Here is a 25,012-nt window from a genome sequence, read left to right as displayed (position 1 = left end):
AGTTTTTAATTTAAGTGTTTTTATCATGTTTCATATTTAAACTTACAGATGTGAATCACCAGCAGAGTTTTTGGAGAGGTGTGGTTTTCTTATTTCCTGTTACCAACCTGAAACACCATACCTACCTAAATATCAGAAAATAATAAAGTGAAGAAAATTAAATAAAGTTGAATGCTTAAAAACTTTAATGTTTTATTAAAATTAAACGAAAAAAAATGTGTAAACTGAAATAGATCAATTTTTTGTTATTTGTAGTTGAATAACATATATGTATTTAATCTCCTTTAATTAAAAATCATCTCTGAGTAGATACATATTAAACAATAGGTACTTTTAGGTCTTGGTAGTAATGTTAGGTCTTATGACCTACTGTATTTGACTATATTACTTACCAAGACCGGAGCCTGACCTGTCAGTCGCCAACTATTTTGATGCTCTTTGTAGGTAGCATCAAAATAGTTGGTGACTGACAAAGTTACCAAGTTACTAAGGTAGTAGGTACCTATATAGTAGGTAGCAGTAGCGCAATATTTAGTCAAAATATTTTGACTAATTTAGATTATTTTTATGCCAAAAAAGTAATACAAGCTATTCATGTTCCACTTAGTAATAAAATACGGACTTTTCTGAATATGTGGTTTACGAAATGTGTTAAGGTACAACTTGTGGTTTATTAACGTGGTTTAGAAATAGGCAGCTTGAGTTGAGAGAGGTGATGAGTAAATTGTTTCATTTTTTTACAATTTTGAGCGTTTATAGGAGAATGTGTGGAGCAAGCATTATTTGACGTGTAGGTGTGGGTTAAACAAAAAGATCGCTTGTCAATAAGGCATTCTTGCTGTTAAAATTCAATTATTAATAGCCTTTATCGACCATCAGCAATGTAGTCCCTTTTTGATTGATGGAAATTGTCACGTAAGTTCCACTACTCGCCGCCGCATCGCCTACAGCGCATTCGTTGGTCTATCGCTCACAAGATGTCATTAATTCATGTATAGTGTGTCAAAGGTCTGTTTGATTTCAAACATAGACAGAGAGAATCATACTATCTTTCTCTTACACTAGTACTAGCATCCAAAAGAAAAGGATGAGTATAGTTTTTTTTGTTCCTATTTACTGACAAGATTTGGTTGACCCAGTATAAACTTACGTACTGAAAAAAAAAAGTTTTACTCTTTGCTATAAATTACCCTTTCGCACATCAAAAACTCCAAGATGGTGCCGAAGGTCATAGAGAACCAAGTCTACCTTTGGAATCATTACTTGTCAAAATTTGACATTAGCAATCCACAGTTAGGTGACAACCAAACCAAACCATTATAAACCTTAAAGTAATAATAAAACAAAGTTGTTTTTTGTTAAATTATTGTTTGTACCAAATGAACTTCAGCACTTGATGAACTTCAAATGAACTTCAACAGTTGAATTTCAAATGACGCGAAATTTGACAGTTGCACATGTCGAATAGGGGCCCAGTTCAGTACTTAAGTTAGCAGGCAAATTAGATTTCACCCGGCTAAAGCACGAGTAACACGACCCGGTCGATGACCTAACTGGCCTATTACTATTGCCATTGCTTACCGAATCGGATCTCAGGGGCGTTTCAGGTTGCAAGTGTTTAACCCCGGCCAGGGCCGGCCTTCCGCTCTTCCGCTTATTTTCCAAGGGCCAAAAGCACAGAGGAAATAATGTCCAGAACTAAGATGCTTCCTTCAGGCCATAGTTTACGGACACTTAGCTTAGGGGAACATCTCCATCTTCCATCTCATTCCAACTGCTAAATTTCGCTCTAAGAACTGACTCATTTATTTTAGGTTTTTGGTAATGCGAGGATTGTCACGTTGTCGTCCGTAAAGCTAGTGGCCACGGCCCTGCAAAAGCACAGCTGCAACTATCTGCTGGATCATAGTATTATTGCACTGCCTTCTTCTTCTTCAATCGGTCCCTCAATGCGGAGGATCGAGACATCTGCTGACATGTCCTTCTGCTGAATACCATATGTTCCTCCACAGGCTTCTATTCCTCGCCAAGCGTATGGCCTTGTGCCGTTTTAATTGCAGTAATTTGAGCATACTTACCATCTAGTTAGGGGGAGAACCCTGAGGTCTGGTGCCTTCAACTTTGCCCGTCATAATAACTCGCTCCAGGCTATCCGGGGCGCGACGTGAGAGGTGTCCGAAGTATAGCTAAACTTTAAAGTAGAAATCAGACCCATTTGATTTCGCGGTTACACGGGGGATATCTTAAACTTAGCGCCACTTGAACCACCGATCTAACCCGGGGTTGACCGGTTAAACCGTTAACCCAGTGTCAACTTGTACTGTTAACTCCAGGTTTAACCGGTTAACCCCGGGTTAGTGAATAGTGCAAGTGGCTCTTAGTTACCTAACCATTTAAAAGATGCGAAGGAATTCGTGTCTATTAAACTAGGCAGGAGCCTAGTCGCCATTTTGCGTAGGTAATTTGATATCGCAATATTCGCAATTATGATGGTTAAGCTGAGCTTCCAACTCGTCTGCGCTTTTTGAGCTATTACAATAACATATCTACCGGCCTAGTTGAAATCTATCCATGGACCTTACAAACTTGGACATTTGGTTCAAAGTGTAGTGAACTGTTTCTTAGCAATGGCTGTAAGACGCTCTTCTAGCCAGTCGAGACGAGAACTGTTAATAAATCATGAGCGCATTACATTACTTTTTTTGACAGCTCATGATATGGCAAATATTGTAACAACAAAAAATTGCTGCGGTGTTCAACCATTTTCTTACTTACTAGAATAGGTACGAAATATCATTTAATATTTACCACTCGCGGAAAGGAAACGCCGGAAACCATCGTGAATAAACTGGGTCTTACCCCAAAACAGGACCAAGTTTTCCCCTCTGGGTTGAAAGGTGAGATAGCAGTTGCGTTGGTTTTGGATTAAGTTGTCGAGCGGATTCGATCAACCCTTAGTAAACCCTGGGACCACTTTAGGAAGATGTGGATGACGTGGTCCGTACTGTACTTGGTACATAGTTAGGTATTTCAGACGACCTGTCTCGAAAATAGAAATTTCGTTATTTTCCTCCCTGTCGCATGAATATGGCAGAGCGAGTTAGATAACGAAAATTCGATTTTCGCGGGAGGCTCTTAGATCGACTTGCGATCGAATTAAAAAATTTTTTGACGTTGAACGTAGAGTTGTTTTGTAACTTCATTAAGCATTAGTATGTTTTGTGATCTTTAGGAAATTGGGGGTCCCTTTCAGTTATTAGGGCTCATTTTCTATATCGCATCGCCGTCTACGAAATAAATTCTTATGAAGTTATGAACGAAACAAGTCCGCCGTGGACTACCTATTTCTATTCTGAACTAGTTTATTTTTACAACCGTAAAGTGGTCGTATGCAGAAGTTAACCCCAAAATAGGACAGTTAATTTTCAAGCCGTGAGCACGCCGCCATATCCGCAGTGCACTAAGTGCGAGCGAAACAACATTGCGAGTGAAAGAGACTTGCACTGATGACCGAAATCGATGTAAGACCGCGACAGGAATATCTCGCCTCTCACCTAACCGCCGGTACGCGCGCACCGAGAATGCACTCGCCGGCAGACTTGACAAGTACCGAAATCGATGTAAGACCGCGAGAGGAATATCTTTCCTCTCACTTAACCACAGGTACGCGCGCACCGAGAATGCACTCGCCGGCCGTACCAATCCAATGTTTATATAAACTTATCTTTATCGTATTGATTCGTACGACTGTTTTAAAATTGGAAGGATTTTTAACTATGTCAAAGATCGTGAGCTTGGCTGATATTTTCGTAGGCATGTTTCGCATTGCTGAGCATTTATGGTAGTTATATTGTTACGTCACTGGCAATGTATTAGTCAATCGATGACAGCGTCTAGGGTTCACAAACATTGAACAGCTGTGGTCTTTGTTCGTGGCTCGCCAGCGACTGGCGGCCAAGAGAGCGGCAGCGGGCAACACCACCAGTCAGTAGCACACCAGCCTCCGGATCGGTTCCACGTTCAACGTTTCCGCGACAGTAACCTACTGATCTTATCGAATTAGGATAATTATTGTATGTGCAGTGCTTGTGAGTTTTTATTTGTGCATCGTGTAACTTTCAGGTAATTTGATGTAATTTTCATCTGTTGGGATTTGAATGAAAATAGAAAACAAGGACGAATTTGTTTTGTGTTTCGGTGTCAAAAATAACAACGTCCCCAAACACTTTCAGCTGCTTTCTTTTTTGCATTTCATCTATACTGACACTACCACTAAATTACCTAAAATATTGTGGTACTTAATTACCTGCAAGAGAAAATCTATTTAACCAAAATAAATGAGACGATAAATGAAGCTTGCGTGACTAATGTTTAGAAGATTTTATAACTGATGTCTGATGTGACAATGGCAATGTTTTCATATCAAATTAAATATTGACACGTTTTTATTTGGCAAAGAATCGCAATGTTTTTTTAGACAATGTGTCAGAATATTAAAACAACTCGTTCTAAACTTGGTTTCTAATTCAGTGATTTCTAATTTATCTGAGAGTGCAACAGCACATTATAGTCATTTGAATGCCTGTTATTAGATACTTACATTTAGATTTTGTCGATGATTTACTCCAACCAGTTTGCACAGTCAGCATCAAATAGACGAAGTAGCCAAATATGTTACATAATAATAATAATATGTCCTATGTTCCTTTTCGAAGGCCGCAAAAATATGTGACACGCTCTTAAGGCTCTACAAATTAGATCGTGTCATATTTTTGCCTTTGTTGTGTAACATATTATTGCAGGTGACTGTATAACATATTTGTAAGGATGTGTTCCGATATATTTGGGCACTTTGGTCGTCACTACCTAAGTATATTATACCCACTCAAAATGATGACCTTTTCTTTTGGCAGTAGAGTTGTGTACATATATCGTTTTGTTTTGATACTTCGTTTCATAGAGTCTGTTTTCTGTACAGGGGGCTTAATAAAGATGACAATCATTGATAGAAAACGTTAATTGAAACTTGAATTATGTATGGAAATAGTTACGTGACTATTCGTGTCATCTGTCATCCCGATTTGCTTTTCGTTTGCCGTTTGTCTACGTACTTACGATTGTCATCTTGGCTTGTCACCCAGTAATGACGAAGGCTGAGCATCCGTAATAATCACGCTCTAAATTGCCTGTTGGCGCAAAAACCTTAATTCAACTGAGAGTACTGAGACTGAGACTCATTACGCCTCGCCTTATAGAAGACATTTGCTCCCCTCTACCAAGAGAGATGTGTTTTTTAACCGACTTCCAAATCTAAAAGGAGGAGGTTATCTATTCGGTTGTATGTTTTTTTTGTTTGTTACTCCATATCTCCTCCGTCATTACTGGACCGATTTTGAAAATTTTTTGAAGTGAAAACTTCTTTAGCGGCTTTTTGAGGTGGGGAAAAAATGATAAACTCGAGACAGCATAAGGCGATCACGTGACCGTAAGCCCCGTAAGGTTTTTTTCTTTATTGATTTAAAATGGCATTTAAATCAATAAAGAAAAACTCAATGTTATTTGACATTTATGTTGCGGGCGGTTAGTAGTAGTTAGAGAAGTCGGTTTTTTTCTATTAAAGATTATTTTACAAAAACTAATAAAATTACGACATTTATTATAGGTTACTTGTCTAATTCTCATGAAATTTTAGATAAGTAACGAAGTATTTATAACAAAACATTTCAACCGCAGCGTGGAAGCCATAAACACAAATGTCGAAAGAAGTTTACAAAAAAAAATCTAGATGGAGCTGCTAAAATATTTATAATGTAAATATTTTCAACTCACGAACTAGAATGAAACAAAGTGACGGCACACTCCGCACACTAACTACTATACCTACTCGTATTAGATAATAATTAATGATTAGTTATACATCATTGACTAAAGTTCTTTAAATTGGTGACCCAGACATGATAATTTCAACTATTTCAAGGCAAGATGTATTTGTCCGTCTATCCTCAGAGAACTTGTATGACACCTTTTTAAATACACAAGTCTTCGCAAAATCGTCAACCGCCTTTTCAGACGAAGCAATTAGGGAAGGGTGGGAAGCTTTAGAAAAAAAAACAGAATACAGAAAAGGTACACTAACTAGGTCAAGTTACCGATGAGATGGATCGTCCAAAATAAAATTACAACCGCAAGCCGAACAATGCGTAAGTGCATCAATCGTGACAAATGAGTCAAATGACGAAATTTACTTACTACGAGCAACAACATCTACGCCCGATAATACTCTAGTCTAGCATTTTTCCACAATACTATGCAGAAAGTTGAACGGTTGATAAGATTTCGCAAATGGAAAGTATAATAAAACGGTAAGGTTAGGTCAGTACTCTGTCAGTAGGAACTTTTAGTCGTTATGCTTCATTTGCAATAAGGACGTTTCCATCTGGAATGTCAATAGAAATTCTAATATTTTTACAGATGAAGGCATAAGGTGTATTCGGGTATTTCCGAATAACGAATAGTGGCGGATAATTCCAAAAGCTGACCCTTTTACTACAACGAAATATGAATGACTTTACAATGATTTTCGGGATTACCCGATTTCCGAAATTACCCGAATAAACCTTAAGGACCCTTCTCTGGAAAGGCACATAAATATCCATTTGACTAGCGATTGACCCTTTTCTCACATTATTGAAAATGGCGACAGGATCTAAAATGACCCGGACTACAAGAATACTCGTACAGAATCATACGATTGAGAGAATATTAGCTCATACCTACATAAGGCTTTAATGGCTTACTGAGCCATGCTTGTAAGCAATCAGGGGTTCCGAGCTCCCTCCACACAGAAATAATCACGCCATATAGGCGTCATGACATAATGGTACCACTGGTATGAGTAGTTGAGTACCTTACAAAGTTCCACACGCTAGCATGGCTCAAACCACTCTACTTCCATTATCGTTAAACCTATTGCTACCATTAATAGGGGTCAGTAGCTATATTCGGCTTCAAATTGGGGCAATGCAACTTTATAGGTACGAAGCTGCAGCGGAAACACTGCGTGGAACATTATTTTTGGGACCGTAGCGTATTTAACAAATGTTTCAAAGTGTGTACCAGTAATGCCATTATTTTGCAAAAGGATTCCATTAAGATTACCATTAGCAGAAAAGGATAGTTTGGAAAGTACCTAAGTAGTGCCTAAATATTGAAAGCCAAGAATATCGCGTCGCCGATTTTGAACCGCACTATACAATAAATAGACACGAGGACGTAACTTTATGTTTATACCAAAATAAGTAAAGCTGGCATAAGCGTAAGATGCTATAGGAGTAATTTTGAATCATGCATACAGTGAGGGATATCACTATCGGAAATAATCGCCAGAAGCAGAACCAATCACACCATTGTCAGTGTTCATGGAAAAATCCAACGAATCCATCAATTAGGCTCAATAAGGTTTCGCTGAATCAAACCACATGCGGGAATGCTGGGAAACGAGGATCAATAAAGAAACAAGAATCAGACACAAAACACCTTATTTCGAACACTTCCGTTCCCTATATCAAACGATTATCCAGAACAGATACCGATACGAACTCCGCAACAACTATGGATTGCATCCAAAAACTGCCAGCCGGCATTTAACCACATCAAAGAGAAAAATAAGATCACCACAATATTCGAAATCACCCAATTGTATATCGGTCTTAGCTTTCAGAAAACATGCCTTTGCCGTTTTAAAACTCTCAGTGATCTATGTCCTATATGATCTATGTGATAATGCATGTGCTAAAATACAATATATAGGTAGTTATTTACGATACGATACAAGTTCGGAAAAGAGGAAATCCCATCAAAAACATTACATGTAAAAAAGTGCAAGTCTCGCAACGGTTTTACTACAAAAAAGTTTTGAGATGTAATGTGAAACCAAGTCGGTTATTTTAATCAGTGCCAGGGGGTGTTAAAACCGTATCAATAAGATATCTTTAATTTGTAATACGTATAATGACTTGGCCATCGCACGGCTGCATAATGACAAAAGGATCATCGTCACCTATTAAAAATAATTCTAATTGAACATAACGCTAGCGCTAATTGCAGTTTGAGCATTACCTACACATATTTACGAGTACGGTACGAGTAAAGCATTATGTGCGATTGCCAAGTCATTATATGTATTACAAATTAAAGATATCTTATTGATACGGTTTTAACACCCCCTGGCACTGATTAAAATAACCGACTTGGTTTCACATTACATCTCAAAACTTTTTTGTAGTAAAAGCGTTGCGAGACTTGCACCTTTTTACATGTAATGTTTTTGATGGGATCTCATCTCTTTTTGTAGGCAGTCCTTTTTTTCGGGTACTCATACCCATACTCTGTATACACATATCATAACTAAACATATCTTCATTCATACTCACATCGTACATCGTAGTGTACCTTTACTTTACCTACTATTTGTAGGAACTGCAACAGTAACATTGTAATATCATATATTTTTATGGGATTACAAACTTACTTATGCAGTTCTTAGATCTTTAAAACGTGACTGATATTGCAATATTTTTAGGTTTACCCTTTATGTGGCCATTAAACCCTAACTCTGTACCAAATTTCAGCTCTCTGAGTTTATGGGAAGTACTAATTCTATTCTGATGATCATGAGTGAATGAATGAGTGTCATAAATGCCAAACTTTGCTTTCGCTTAACTTCGGAACTAAATGACCTACAGACTTGAAATTTTGGATTTTAAGTAAGTGATTATAGTTTACTGGATGACGAAAATTTCTGCGTTCTGGTCTTATCCAGAGGTTCTCAAATAGGGACCTGAAAATGCGGCGAAATGGTTCCAGTAAAGGATGGTACGGCAGTGTTTGCTTCGCGCTCGACTTGGCGGGGGCACTGCCGTGCCCCCAGATTAGAAACGAGTGGCGATAAATTAAAACACGACCGAAGGGACTGTTTTAAATCGACACGAGTTGCGAATTACCTATTCGCACGTGTATCGTACAACGTTTTACAGTAGGTACATATGGCACTTTAAACTTTCGACATACGCACGGAAAGTGCTATTTCCCGCACTAGTTCGGGAAAGTAACACCATATGTACTGTAAATGATATTTCTTATAATAGGTCAGCTCAGCACTCATCATGGTCTGAAAAATAATATGGTCGCTCTTGTTTATGTCCTTAATGACGCGATCCTTAATATGACTATGTTCAGTCCAGTCTCGTTGTACTGAAGTGGTTATTTTAACGCCTGCATGTCCAGAAGTATTTATTAATGTATCCCTCCCGTGCATGACTCTTTAAGCAATTATTTTTGCAAGTGTTAGAAGTTCAACGACCCAATACGATAAAAAACAACTAATCTATTTCAAGTCTTTCTGAAAGGAAATCTGCCTCGTATTTGCGCTACCTACTTATATGTACAGAATTAATGACGGCGTAGGTTTTCTCTGACGACAAATCTCTCTGATAAAAGAAATAGTTTTCACGCGGAGCGCGAGGAAAAGGTTCATGGAAGGCACAAGTAGGATAGGATTTATGGTATAGTATAGTAACTGCATCGAATAGATTCATAAAATAAGGTTCCTCGGCGGTATTTCATTCAAATGTAAAATTGGACACCGCAAATAAAGGCTGTCGTTAAGACGTGTGATTTGAAGCTTTGTCGGTTCTCAGTCTAATGAAAATTAATTCGACCTTAACCCAAAAAGGGCCAAAACTTGACAAACGGCAAGCTTGCTTACCCACTTGAGATTTCCGCCGACGAAAACAGTCTCGTTGGTCATAATTTATTGTTTTATCGAACGAAAACAACTTTATTTTGACTACTATAGCAAGTACTCTTTATTCTACTGTGACTATGGCACGGAAGTCCTCGAAAATAGGGATTTCGCCCCTATTTTCGAGGACTTCCATGCCTCCATTTCATTTAAAACTTACTAATGTTCAGATTCCCATTTGTTTTTGTTAACAGCGTGGCAAGGGTCCCAGACGGCCTGAAGGTGTCCCAAAGGTCCGGGATCCTATGGTCCCGAGATATGGCAAGGACAATCAAATAAATAATAATAACAGAGGAGCGATTATTTTACCAGTAACAAGCGAACGTTTGGGTCGTTTGGTTTGGATAAATACAATTTGTTACGTTTGTACGACCAAGGAGAACGTGTAACGAATTACTATTGTAAAATGATGTTTAGATTACTGAGACAAAGACACGTTAACCCTTTCTGAATCACCATTGTCATCACTCGGTAGTGAGTCATTGTTTCATCTGCGGGTATTTGAGAAGCGTTCAATTTCATCGATTTAGATAAATTCCAAAATTCAAAACCTTACGTTGCATAAGATCCTTCGAGATGCGAAATTTTTCTTAGAACTGATAAAGTTCTTCGAGAGACCTAGTTCAACGTAGCCCGGGATAACATGAATATAATATGCAATACGATACCACCGGTCTAATTTAGCCCCGCTGGCTTACCTACGTAAGGTCCCAATCCGGAACGTCACAGCAAAGGTTAGGGCTTAGAATATATTGTCAAACATCTTGCGCAGGATCTTGTCAAGCTGCGCGTAGTCGCTTGCGGGCTGCGGCACAATAAACGTACACGTGGGGTCAAACTTTTAAAGTTATTCTAGTTTCCAAACGGAACTAGTTATACCTACCTACCGTGGAATAATTTAGCCCCGCTGGCTTACGTAAGGTCCCAATCCGGAACGTCACGGCAAAGGTTACGGCTGAGGTTAAGCTTGATCGATTAAGATCGAGTAGAATCGTTTACATACGAGTATTTTGACTTTCGACGGAAATCAAAACTATACTTTTTTATTCAATTATCTATAAAGGGCCCAAAGTGCTTCCTACATATTGATCTGATATTACATACAGTCTATCTGGCCGTTCTTACGTACGCAATCAGTATCAAATTAAGATAGGAAAGATATTTTAAAGTTCGATTGCTGAAAAAGTTACTTTGTATGGAAACATCCATACATGATCCGTTTTCATTGCTCTAGTGCAGGGGTCGGCAAACTTTAAAAAGAAAGAGCCAAATGCAGCAAAACTCAGCAATAATATGTAGTTCAAAGAGCCACAAGTGTTGTTTTCAGTGGTCTGAGAATATTCAATTGGACCTAAAGAGCCGCATGCGGCTTGCGAGCTCTAGTGTATTGGTAGGTAGTGTAATTGTTACGCAAATAGCCACGGAAGCGAAGTTATTGTCCATTGAAAAGCGCGTCCATTCACTTTAGTGCTATTTCGGCCACGTCTTTAATCGTGTCACGTCTAGATTGCTGAAAAAAGTAGGCGGAAGAGAAATAAATACATGTATTAACAGTAAAGATGGCGCAATATTTCAAGACCTATTTATTTTAACAATTTTATGACAAAATGTACGGTTGCATCCAAAATGCCTTAAGTAATAAGTAAATGTTATGGAACTGAATAATGATAAGGAATGAGTCTTTTAATTAAATAAACAGTCTTTATTGTTTACTTATCTGAAAGACTGGCTAAAGTTGAAAAAGTGCAAGACCAAAATTAATTGCCAGTAGACATTATGTCTGATAGGATACATACAAATAATGAGAACTATGAGAATTGAGAAGTCGATAATTTATACTGGAGGAACTTATAAAACCTTCTTGTTGAGTACCTGTTTGAAGTAAAACGTCGCGTGTAACGTTCAATAGATGTTTTAAAGATTAGGTATAACAGGTTGCTACGATGAAAACATTTACGTGAACTGTTCTTGCACAGTCACCGACAGAACGTTTTAATAATAAGTGACATGCCCTAGTCTAGAGCTTTGCGAACAGAAATTGGTCATATAGTTTTGGCTGCTTTAGGCTGATGATAGACAGTGCATGATTCTTCTGTACTTTATAGTCTGTGGATTCGTTCTCTTTTACAATGATCTGTGTGTGTATTTTATCTTATGCAGATCGAGTTATACATTTGTAGTTTAGTATTACATTTCTAACTACATAGCTATCGAATTGAGCTATTAGATTTTGTAAAATAAATAATATGTATTTAATATGTGTGAATCACACATGCCAAAAGCTTAAAATGATCATGATAGTGAAAGTAATAGGTATGTTTCTTTCTAATTAACATAAATGTCAAAGTGATTGTAACTAACTATTTTTTGTTTACATTATTTTATATACTTATAGATAAGAGAAGTAAAGCACAACACAAGTGACAAACTCGACACATGTCATGCTCAAGAAAAACATTTAGAAACAAGAAAGTAATCTCGCAGTCAAAGGATATGTATCTCGTATCTCTCGCGACACTTATCATTATCAAAATATTATTTCTACTCTTGAGATATGATTATAGTTGAATTTAGCCACTTCAGATTCATAATATTAACACCTGGCGTTCAAACACCAAAAACGTATAATACGGTACCTAACCTAATCACTGATAAGACGAGTGCCACACTTGATATTCGGGTGTCTGGTGGCTATTAATCAGTCAACGTATCTTACTCCCTCTTACTTATTGTTAAATATTAGCCTTATCATTATTACAGATATATAAGTACCTAGTACACGCGAAAGAACATATTTCTCCTGCCGCTGCTGTCAAGTATTTATTATGCTTTTTGCTTATGCCGCAGCACATATGGGTAACACCGTAGACATAGTGTGGTCAGCAATGCCCTATATATTGGTGGTCTAAATAAAAAATATATTTCTAGCTAGCAATGATCCACGAAGTCTTTGAGCTTAAGTAATTTACTTTCTATGAGTTTTTTTAATCAAATCTAATTTTTAAAATGTTACAATTCAGATATTTTTCCAAATAAAATCGTTAAAATATCCCAAATATTATATTAGGTAGATTACCTAAGTCTAAGTTTTTAAAAAATTTTTTAAAATTAAAATTAAAATTATTTATTTGGTAGCATACAATTTTTCATAATTGGGCTGGTACCTCTTTTTAAGTATTGTAAATACTTGTATTAAGAGAATACCGCTCTTCCACTGTTGGTAACTTACAGTTAGTTTTTTATTTTATTTTATTATGCTATTAACATTAGATAACAAGCAATTACAATTAAACATTAGAATTAGAATTACAAAAACAGTAGGTGTCATGCCAAATATTGATATTAAACTAAAAACTAAAAACTGTATATGCAACAATAGGTACAATTCCAGTTATTTTCTGAACAGAGCGCCTACCGCGAACCACGTTCAACGTGTTGCCTCTCTGTCGCACTTGTAAATTCGTACGTAAGAGTGACAGGGAGGTAACACGTCGAACGTGGTTCGCGGTAGGCCCTCAGTAGTCCAGCGACTAGTGTACGAAATAGGTAAGTACTTAATAATAATGGTAAGAATATTTTATATAATAAATATGTGCGCGCGGGCGCGGGCGTATGTGTATGTGTGTGTGTGTGTGTGTGTGTGTGTGTGTGTTTGATTGTGTATGTGTGAGTGAATGAATTAAATACGATTACATTAGTTTCTAGATATTATTTTCTCTATGTCATTATAAGTTTTATATTTTAGCCATTTTATTATTTTATTTTTACACTCGAAATTGGAAGAGGAATAAATATCTATATGTTTATTTAAGAAGTTATATAGGTAGGCAGATTGTGTAGTTTGTTGCCTCCTAGCAAATGCAGTTTTTACTGTCGGAATGATCAAAACATTGCTATTTTTTCTGCGTGAGATTTTTGTGTCTGGCTTATAATTGGTATTTTTATGAGTTTTTAGTGTGAGCTGAAGTATGTAGAGTTTTCGTACAGACAATTGGTCACAGATAATATATAGGTCGCTAGTAGGGAATGTGTAGGGTTTGAACAACATAACTTTTAGGAGTGCTCTTTGAGCCCTTTCCAGCTCTAGGAACTTAGTTTTGGTAGCACCGCCCCAAACGGTAATGCAGTAAGCGAGTACTGATTGCGCTAGTGATACATAGATTTGATTTAGGAGTGTTTTAGTGGCTACATGTCTAAGGTTTTTAAAGGTCCAGATAAGTTTACGGGTTCTTGCCATAATGCTTTCAGTGTGTGCATGCCAAGTCAAACGCTGATCAACCATAACACCCAGATATTTTGTACTTTCTACTTTTGTTATAATTGGACAGGAACATTTAGTTTGTGTAGGATTTTCGCAAGTGTGGATCCTTATCGAGAATTGAGAGTCCGGCTGTGTACGTGTATAATTTGAGAAGGCGATATAGTTAGTCTTAGATGTGTTTAAGGTGAGTAGGTTGTTATGTAGCCATCTTGCGATTTTAGCTAGTCCCCGTTCTGCGTGTTGTCGTACCTCTTCCCATGTGTTTCCCGAGAATACAATGGCAGTGTCATCGGCATAAGTAAATATATTGCCTGCCTCAACCTGCATATCACATAGCTGATTTATATACACTAAGAATAGGGTCGGCCCCAAGACACTACCCTGTGGTACCCCGTATGTAACTAAGCGTTCACTACTGACGTGGTTCCCCAGCTTGACGGCTTGCCTACGGTTTGTAAGATAGCTGCCAAGCAGAGACAATGAGGCACCTCTTATACCTACCTTCTCTAGCATGTTAATAAGGATGGGAACCGAGACAGTGTCAAATGCTTTTTTAAGGTCTAGAAATACTGAAATACATTTTTTGTTTTTATCTATTTTCTCAACAATTAGTGCTGAAAGCGCCGTGACGGCGTCTTCTGTAGAAAGGTTTTGCCTAAATCCAAATTGAGATTTTGATAAAATACTGAATTTATTAAAGAAATTTATGAGCCTAATGTTTATGAGCTTTTCTAAAATTTTAGATATACACGATAGTACTGATATAGGTCTATAATTTGACACGTCGTCTCTGCTCCCACCCTTATACACAGGAGTGACTACGGCTTTTTTCAGGATATCCGGGAACACCCCTTGATTAAAGCATATATTTGCTAGTCGAGATATAAGTTTGATTTATATTCTTGCAAATCGCGGCACGTGCGACTTCTATTTATAAATATATTTGTGGTTTCGCCTTATCGTTGAATCAAGTGGAGATTAACACATAATAATCAACATAAAATCACCACTGACTGACGTAAATATGGTAGTGATAAGGTAAACGTACTGGTGCTCGACGTGGTCCCAGTACATGTCACTTGAAACTTAAGTCATTGTCAATAGAGGTGACAGCAGGGTGCCATCTACTGGGCATTAGCATGTCGAGCACTAGTAACGTTTACCTTACTAGTGATAAGGGCATTTATGCGAAAAACCTAATTTAAAAAATCGTGGGTTAATCTTATTCAAATTGTGTATTTATCGACGATAAAGATATCAATCATCGTATTAACAAATATGTATTTGGCAAAGCAGTCAATTGTTTCTATTTGTGCCCAGGTACACAATAAATAAAATACTACTAGGTACTAGAATAAATAAAATCACTAAACCCTACTTTTAGCTTAACCAGATTTAGCGTTGCACTATTTGTATAAATTTCAAGCAAAAAGGACCTTAGTGATGTGCAATCAGTTGTGAAAAGTGATCTTAATGCACCGTGTTATAAGGTACATTTCACCGTGTTATCGCAAGTATTTCGGTTACACGGGTTGTCTGGTAGAGTTAACCCGATTCGACAGTTTTGTGTCTGGATTTAGGTGGATTTTCCTAACAATACATCAGATCTGTAAAACCACCCTACTATAGGTAGTGCAATATACTGCAACTATAGTCCACAGAAAATATTTTGCCTCAGAACAGCCTGCGTCATTCTAGTAATAACCACGAATAAGTTCAGGTATTCGAGTTAGTTGGGAGATTTAGTACCTACTACATATAAATAGTTGGGTGGTTTTACGATACTACTACAACCTACAGCACTGTCTGTCAGGCTTTAGTTTAATTTATTAGTTAGAACATGTCAAAAAATTACTTAGGTGATTACTTTGTGACGTCGCTAGTCGAAGATTCGAACTAGAGAATGCATAAAGTTTGTTTGATTAAAACAAATCGATAATGTAATTGTATTAGACCGCAATGAAAACGAAATTCGAAAGTACCGTTAGCATAAAAGTAATTATAATTATCTGTATGACGTTATCGTTAATTAGTCCATTTATGATATCATGGCAATTAGTGTGTTCACCTACACACAGAATACTACTTTTTGGGTGAGGATGCGATGGTTTTATGAGTATAATTGATTACTTAATTAAATGTAATTCGATGTTTTTTTGTCGTTTTAGAACGTCATTGTACCGAAATACGTATTTTACGTTATTAAATGTGTCTGAATAGTCTACCAAATATTGTCAATTTCATTCCATGTTTTAATTCAAAAACGACATAACCTGCAATACCTGCATATTATGTCGTTTTTGAATTAAAACATGGAATCCCATTCTCATCGCGGTATAATACCACAAACGCGCAAACGGACTGGCCAGAAACAGTTTTAGCCTTAACGGAACTATAGTTTGTCACAAGCATAATGAGGAAGGTTTAAGTTGTGCCTGTAAAATAGACTTAACTGCCTACATTTGGAACTCATCCAAACGCTCAGAATATGAGGGTTATGTACAAGTTACTGGCAGATGTAGCCAAGGAGGCCTCCAACGACATATTATTATTAACTGCAGATGCAGTATAGGTACAGTCGCCATCAGATATATCGGAGCGGCCAAGGTGTTCACAATATCTGAACACGCACTCTAACGCCCTGACAACAGAGGCGTGTTCAGATATTTGTGAGCGCCTTAGCCGCTCCGATATATCTGATGGCGACTGTACTCGTGTATTAACATAATATTATAACGCCTAAAAATGTGAAAAAAATTAATGAAATAATGACTAATTATTCCTATTTGATTCAAATCAGGTATACTGTTTCAGAAGTATTCAGAACTAAAAATTATTAGCTCAAGAATTTAAGAAGTGTTATGTGAAAATCATGATCTGGACAAGACTTCTATATTTGAATTTAGATTTTTCATAATAAGTAGCTCTGACCCTCCAAAATACCTGAGAGGTAAGGTAGAGATGGATGCGATCACGAGGCTATTTGTGGTAGCCCTTTTGCACTAACTTTAATCTCTAAAGACATCTAACTTTTTTTTAATCATTAATCATATTCCTAAACACACAGATTCTTCGCAAAGATCGACATATATGATATGGGCTATGAATGCTAGAATATCGATTAGGAAGTCGGTTGCGGTGTGTACGTAGCTTTACTTGTTATTATGTACTTCAGGTTGGCTGGAAGCCCAACGGGCGTACAAGCGTGGTGCAGCCTACACCCTACACAAACTGCCGTTCGAACGCGAACCTCTGTGTGTGTGCTGTGTGCATATTATTTAAATGGACCAAACACAATGGCTAACTAAAAAGCGATTACGATAATGGTGGAATTCGAATGGATTAAAGGATTTATTATTTATGTAGGCTATGGGTTAGTTTTGGATTAGACAATTTATTTAGTAAATTCTACTTTTAGTTATCACATCAAATTCGACACTTTGTGCCGTTTTGAGCTCTAATTCTATCTATTTAAGTAACTTCAAGAGCAAGTAGATAGGTAAGAACCAATCAGAACGTCACTGAAAAGGAGATGAGTGGCTTCTTATTGCCAGTCACCGTAATTTAGACAATACTAGCTGAAAATATCTCGAAAATTGTCCTATAATATTTACTTATTTACTACGCCGCCGCTATAAAATTACAGAAGAAGATTACGAAGTTTTCTTATTGCCTCACTTCTGGTTCTTGGTTGGTGGTTTAGTTGGTAGTGAGAGGGCAAAAAACACCCAGACACCGTCTAATACGAACTAATCGACATCTAGATTAGAACGAAACCATGAAAGCATAAAGACGTAATGTAATACGTAAATCTATGGCCCTCACCAAACGTGCTTTGCCAGTCGCAAAAAACATCGATCACTTTAGATGGGTGACCTTAAACTTGAACTCAAGTTCGAATGGATTGCATGCAAGTCGTGAGCTTTAGATTCTCGATTTGAATATTTTTTTTGACTATGATGTTGGACAAAGTTAACTTATCACTTATTAATTTTGTCCAACCATAGAGAAATATAAGTAAAGAAAGATCGGTAACTCCATACATCAGTTTTCTTACCAAAACGAGAGTTATTTCGTAGTCGACATCTAGCGTCAAGTAGCGGACATTACCGGTTCTGCTTGTTGACAATAGATATCGCGGCAAGCAAAAACTCTAATGTTCAACATTTTTCAGCTAATATTATAACCGGATGCCGGAACCGGAACTCTAATTTCAACTCCTGCTTACATTATTAGTTGTAATAAAACTTATGTATGGAGTTACCACTCTTTCTTTACTTATATTTCTCTATTGTCCAACGATATAGTCGTACCAAACAAGCTGATCAATTGAGATTTGCAATAACGTGAAACTTATATATACTTACTCGAATCGATGGCTCAAATCTTTAAGCTCAAGTCACATTCAAGCTTTAAGTTATTATTGCTAAAGAACCCTAAAATAAAAAAAAGCCAAGAGAAAAAATATGATTGTGAAATAATTACTACATATTTTGTGTACCTACCTAATTTGAAGATAAGCCAAATTAATTGTCATGCTTTGAGTCTGATGTCAATTTATATGTACATTGTAACCAAGTAGGTAATTTAGTGCGATAATGGCGATTTATTTTGATTAAATAATGGCATGTGATTTGAGCCAGTAAGTGCGGTGAGCGGATACGCTCGTGTCTAGTGCCTGTTCAAGTGTTGAGTGATGGTGCTGCTAGCTAGTGCCGCTGCAAGCCGGGGGCAGGTACTGTGCTCGATCAGTGAGTTGGACTCGCATAAATAGGGCTCCATAATTTGTGTGACGTCAGCATTCTCTTCACCTGTTATCGACCACTGCTAAGCACTTTTCCCAGTACTGAGCGAATCTTATCCAAAAGTGACCAGTCTGAAGGTCGTCAATCCATCTAGTGAAGGTCCGAAGGTACATACTGATCACTAGTTACTGACATTATCACGGGTGGACTGCAATTATTTTCTATTGCTTATGTTAAGGCAAAAAACACTACTTATTAAAAAAATATTGCGGTTGCGGTGTCAGTCCGAAATAAAGCTAAATTAAACACAGCTCCGGAAAGTTAACTTTAATCAGTAGGTAAGTCTAGTACGATCAAGCTTCTATAGTGCTCACGCTTTCCAATAGTAGGTAATAAACAAATGGAAAGTGTCTTATGGAATGTGTAGACAATTCACATTTATAAAACAATCCCTTCTGGTACAAGCCTCGATAATGAAAAAGCTTCTTGTCGCTACAGCGTGTTCGTCACAATATTAAACTGTCTGTCAGGCAATGTAGCGGATTCCACTTTGACTGGACTTACGTTTTTGCGAGCCGTTCCTTTCCCGTTGGTATGTACTAAGTAATGTTGTAGGTGTGCCTATAATATTTCAAAAGTTCCATCTAGTATCCCGTATCCAGTATCCCGTCAGCAGATCATTGAAATGAAAAAAAATATCCCAAGTATTTCCAAAATCGGAGAAACAAATCAAAACAAATAAAAAATATCATAACGAATTGAGAACCTCGACGGGTATAATTATAGATTTGAAATTAAAATTGTGCTCGCTATAGCGTGCTCGTCACAAAATGAATTTGTCTGTCAGTCAACATGGCGGATTCCACTTTGATATATTGGACGTGTTGACGTTATTGCGGGTCAAAAAACAAGGTTACTTTTTTTTCTTTAGGTATTTACTAGGCGTGTTTTGTTTAAATGTTTGATTCTATGCGTGTAAATAAATACGTGTTTGTTATTAATCATGGTAAAAAAAATATATCACGCTGGAAAAAGAAGAGCGAAGATAATTTTGTACAGCTTAATGGATTCTCCGGTCCAGTAGCTTAAAAAAGTTTAAAAACTATCTTTTTCTTTACATTGGGAGATAATTATAAATAACTTAATTAATTTGTAGAAATGTTCGATCTTAATTAAATACGAAACATTCCACTAAAACGTCCACTATCCGTCAACGATTTAAAAAAAGTTTTTCAGGTTGAGATTGAAATATAATTAGACAAAATTAGATATGTACTTAAGGTAAACGTACTGGTGCTCGACGCGGTCCCAGTACATGCCATCTTGAAACTTAAGTCATTGTCAATAGAGGTGACAGCAGGGTGTCATCTATTGGGCATTAGCATGTCGAGCACTAGTACGTTTACCTTAACAGTTCTCAGTAGATAAAAGGATAGAACAAAATACATGAAAAAGAAGCTAGTTGATGTCTTTTGTTATATTCTTTGGTTTTGTCCTCTTGACCTCGGCGAGACATTATATTATTTATTTATAGTTTATAGCGTTTCGTAATAAAGCCTTTATAGTTGAATCGTGAGCCCATAGTAAAAACAGTAAAAAGTATGCGATTATATTTTGGTATACAGTCTCAATTCAAACATTAAAGTCGACGAGTAGAAAAATATAGTTTTTGGCGGTTACTTGTTACTCGTAGATTACGAGTACAATTGCAAATAGAAACAATGTTACCTTATACGTTGCTAGCACAATAATCCTGTTATCAGTTACATGTAGTAATCGGCAGCTGTTCCATTCATTCGTTATCAGTACATATCAGTCGTTAACATTCGTTAATGTCAATGCAATTTGTATCCCTTATTGGTTTGTTATCTATAGTGCTTGTAATTAATTATGATAAATTTTATGTAATATCAGACGCTAGTTATTTATTACTCTCTGAAATAGGTAACTGTTTGACAAATGTATGAGTAAATATATTATTTATGACTTTACATATTACATTAATAAGGTTATAGGGTTATCTTTTATCGACGTAAATTATTAAGAGGGCTTTTATTAACATTACAATTATTAGTTTCCATTGGAAATCAATAAGCCTTGCAATACTAATACATTTCTAATCTTCATCATTCAGCCCAGACTAGGTCAAAGTAACTAAAGGTAAACTCATAATGTTCGACTTCGTCGTTTGTAAGGTTTCGTAGGGAACACCGTTTCAAACTAAACTGGCTATAATTCGTTTTAAATGTTTTCATTTTTAAGACGTACATTAGACAGCCTTCTAACTACCTATGAACTTGACTTAATAGAGAAGGTAGGTATAAGATAATCTTAACAATATCTCCAATGTGTCGTGACCCAGAGACGTTCGCGAGTCTTTCTCCTGGGCCGAAATATTCCCAGTTGCTCAGTTCTTTCAAATTTATTTCGCAAGTCAGTCCCGAGAGGCATGCAAGACAGTTAATAATAAACAATTATTAATAGACAACATACAACAGATAAGTTGTTACCAATAGACCCAATCAAATAGATCACATCCAATCAGAACATCGAAGGGACTTCTGTCCATTCGTGGTGAATTGGCGATGTGAACTTGATTGACGTCACCGCTCAATAAACAATTCCAACCACGATCGTGGGCGGTCAACCATTCCGCAACAGAAGCAGCGTAACTTGGAATATCTAAGTTATTCTACGGAAAAAAAAATTGAAAATTTAATAAAGCTAGTTTAGCGCTTGATAACATAGGACACTTATTAACCTGTCCTAATTTGAGGAACGAATTATTACTAGTTTAAATAAAATATTCTCCTTTAGTACACAAACGCAGCCAGCAGATCTGAGGAAAAATACAGATTCTCATCTCATCAATCTAAAACCGTTACAATCGTTTTCAATATTCCATTCGTCTCCTGCTTTCGGATTCTTGACGTCATTAGCAGCATGACTTATTAATAAGTACTTTTGTATTCACCAACTGAATGTTGTTACTAGAGCTCTACCTATAAATTGAACAGTTTCTAAACAGGTGACGAAGCGCCCACATTTCCCACGGGATTTAATTATCACCGTTTATACTCTTATATTATATATATAATAAAATAAGTACGTTTTGAATGTGGAAGTTATGTGGAAGTTATTATATTCTTAGAGTTATTAGAATTAATCTGTACCGAATAGCTAAAAACGTTTGAATGATAGAAGGATTTCTAAATTCTGCCAAAATTTTCTATTCTGTTTCTCAAAGTGCGCGGAGGATAAGTAGATAAGCTCAGTTGCTTGCTTTACCTACTCACCGAAAAGTTTGTCAACATATCAATCACCACACCACGTCACGTCACTCACTGCTTGATTTGTTTGTGGTTTTCGTTACATTCAATATTTGATGTTGTGTAGGCGTTAGCAAAGGCATTTGTTTCCCAAAACAATGCGTGTAGCCAGTGCAGTTTTTCATAATAAGGATAATTTTGTACAGTCATCTTTTCTGCGAATTATAAGTATAGCGTTCTTTTGGCAAATACTCAGGGATTTTTCCAGAAAATGTCAAAAAAGAAATACAATACCATTTCATAAGTTTTAACCTGTAACCCACTGTTAAGCATAGGCCTGCGTGTGTTATAAGCGCATCAGTTTTTTGCATATATCACCGCCATACTAACCGTATTTTTCTTGCTTCAGGCTATAACACCTCACAATGGTAATGCTGCGATGACGTCCGAGCTGACGATGGAGTCGAAGGGCACCCAGATCCACCTGCCGCTGGTCGGGCGCGGCAGCCGCGGCGAGCTGGGTGACAAGGTGACCTTCAGCCAGGTCAAGAGCCCGCCGTTCGCGGAGCAGCTCAACAATGGACAAGTGCTGGGGTGAGTGTTGTTGAAGAGCAGGTCCACCTGACGCTGGTCCGGTGTGTCAGCAGCCGTGAGTGTGATAAGGCATAAGTCCAACGGAACAGCTCAATTATGAAGGGGAGGGGGGAGTGTTGTTGAAGGGTAGGTCTACCTAGACTACCTGCCGCCGATCGGCGAGTGATACGGTCGCCAAGAGCCTAGGTTTACCAAGCAATTGAATAATGGCCCAATGGTCGCATTAATTTTACCGATTATACCGCATATATTTCTTGTGAGGTTTAATCAATTTCGCACTAATCATTAATGTATTAAGCCATGTTCTAGATATGTTGGCTAATTGAATTTAAAAAAGTTCTTCCAGTTGGCAGTGTATGGATAACGTATTGTAAAGCCTAACACTGTGTGACATATGTGACTATTATTTAATGGTTAAAATGTCGTAACTGCACGTACTGCTGAAGGTCAGCCTGAAATGTTTTTTCGGTGTCTTGTTATTATTCAGATGAAGTGTATTTTTCTCTGAAGTGCCATAAACTATATTTTAAATAAAACAAATAATTACAACATTTAAAAGCTGCTGAAAATGCTTATAAAATGCGAAAAGTCGAGAAAGTGTATAAAGATTATTTTATACCCCATAGGAGTAGGTAACAAGTTATATTGATTGACGAGCGTGACACGTTTCGGTTCGAGCTCGATGCGTTACTACTTATACTTACTAGAGAGCGGATTTGAAGTAGCGATCTCAATATTAATATGGATATGACTGGTATAATTTATAATTTTTTCTACACATATATTTATTTATTATCATCATAATTTTTTCCCAATATTTACAAAAGCTTCCAAAAAGGTTTTCACTTTTTTGTTCCGATAAGTTACATTATTTTTGTGTGTAGAAAAAAAAAATTATACCAGTCATATCCATATTAATATTGAGTTGAGATCGCTACTTCAAATCCGCTCTCTAATACTTACTATGTATTTATTTGCCACCCAATGGCCGCATCGCACCAATTGTAATTAATTTGATATTTCAACACGAGCCGCTCTCGTGGTTTGACATTCGTAACGTAGAGCGATGACTTTTGTTTCGCTGAAGAAATTAAATGCGAAACAATATAAATAAACTAGTTTTCGCGTATAATAAGGTTATTTCTTTTCTATATATTATTACGTTTCATTTAAGGTGACGGTAGAGGTGGGTAAATTTTCAGATTCTGTCAATTTACCCCATTTCACACACAAGCGCACTTCACGCACACTACCTCACTTTACTGGGACAGGTCATTGACCCGTCAAGTTTTTTTAAGATTGCGTTTTGAGTTTAGTGTTAACCACTGACCTCTTTTGAGGAACAGAAACTGTAAAAACGTTCCATTGAAAGAAGAAAGAGAAACAATACATTAAATCTTGCTCTCCTTGTCTGTTCATGTCACACGTGACGTATTTAAATTCTAATTTAATTCATTTGATTGTTAACTATTTTCTGCATATTATGGCTTTGTCGAGATACGCGTTTTGTAAAGTTAAACCGAATAAACCCAGATGTCATTAAGTCAGATGTAAAATGTTATTTACTACTCTATACGGTTATTCATAAGGCGAAAAATCAATTCAATTAAAAATTTAAATAAATAAAGTTTCGGCAGGGTGGAAATTTAATTAAGGCCGACAAAATAAAATTTAATAATATATGTCGGCTGATGTACCCCTAAGATCTTTACAGATTTACTTGTACGAGTATCCTATATTCGCTATTTATTTTGCTATTAAATTTATAAAATTAAAATAAATAATTAAATATTATACTGGCATTCCACCGCTATTATTTCAGTGCTGAACTGATTATCTTCGATCGTAGCCTTGATGATGTAGTTGTACTTACACTTACGGCGGTAGGAGCGGCAATGAACCCCGCGCAGCGTAGAACGAGAGGTGCGTTGGGATAAGTGCATATACATATAATTCTTCGTGCGTCTGTCTGTCTGTCCGTCCGTCTGTCACAGTCTATTTTCTCCGAAACTACTGGACCAATTCAGTTGAAATTTGGCACACATATGTAAATTTGGCACACAAATGTAAATTTGTGACCCAAAGATGGACGTGTAACGTAAATAAAATGTATTTTAGAGAATTTGAAATACGGTAGCCATTTTTGGGGGGGCGGGGGGGGGGGGGTAAATGAAAAAATTAAAAAATGTTTTTTAAACTATATAGTGTTACATATCAAATAAAAGAGCTCATTGTAAGAATCTCAAACATAACTTTTTTTATAATTTTAGGATTAATAGTTCAGCAGTTATTCATGAAAATAGGCAAAAAATGATCATTCTCCGCCCACTTTCTCCGAAAC

The 25,012-nt window shown here is 36.8% G+C and overlaps 1 protein-coding gene across 1 annotated transcript in view; it reads left to right on the top strand.

Moving 5' to 3' along the window:
• Positions 1 to 3,986: 3,986 nt before the first annotated feature.
• Positions 3,987 to 25,012, top strand: part of LOC134651361 (ATP-binding cassette sub-family G member 4) — a 52,074-nt gene continuing 31,048 nt past the window's right edge. The window contains exons 1-2 of the mRNA XM_063506444.1: positions 3,987 to 4,122; positions 22,487 to 22,671. Coding sequence (XP_063362514.1) covers positions 22,517 to 22,671 — 155 coding nt within the window. The 5' untranslated portion in view covers positions 3,987 to 4,122; positions 22,487 to 22,516. The remainder of the gene's footprint in view (positions 4,123 to 22,486; positions 22,672 to 25,012) is intronic.

This window comes from Cydia amplana, chromosome 1 (genome assembly GCF_948474715.1).
Source record: "Cydia amplana chromosome 1, ilCydAmpl1.1, whole genome shotgun sequence".
In the NCBI taxonomy this organism is placed as follows: domain Eukaryota; kingdom Metazoa; phylum Arthropoda; class Insecta; order Lepidoptera; family Tortricidae; genus Cydia; species Cydia amplana.
The sequence above is the reverse complement of the archived record's forward strand: the minus strand, read 5'-3'. Positions and strand labels throughout refer to the sequence as shown.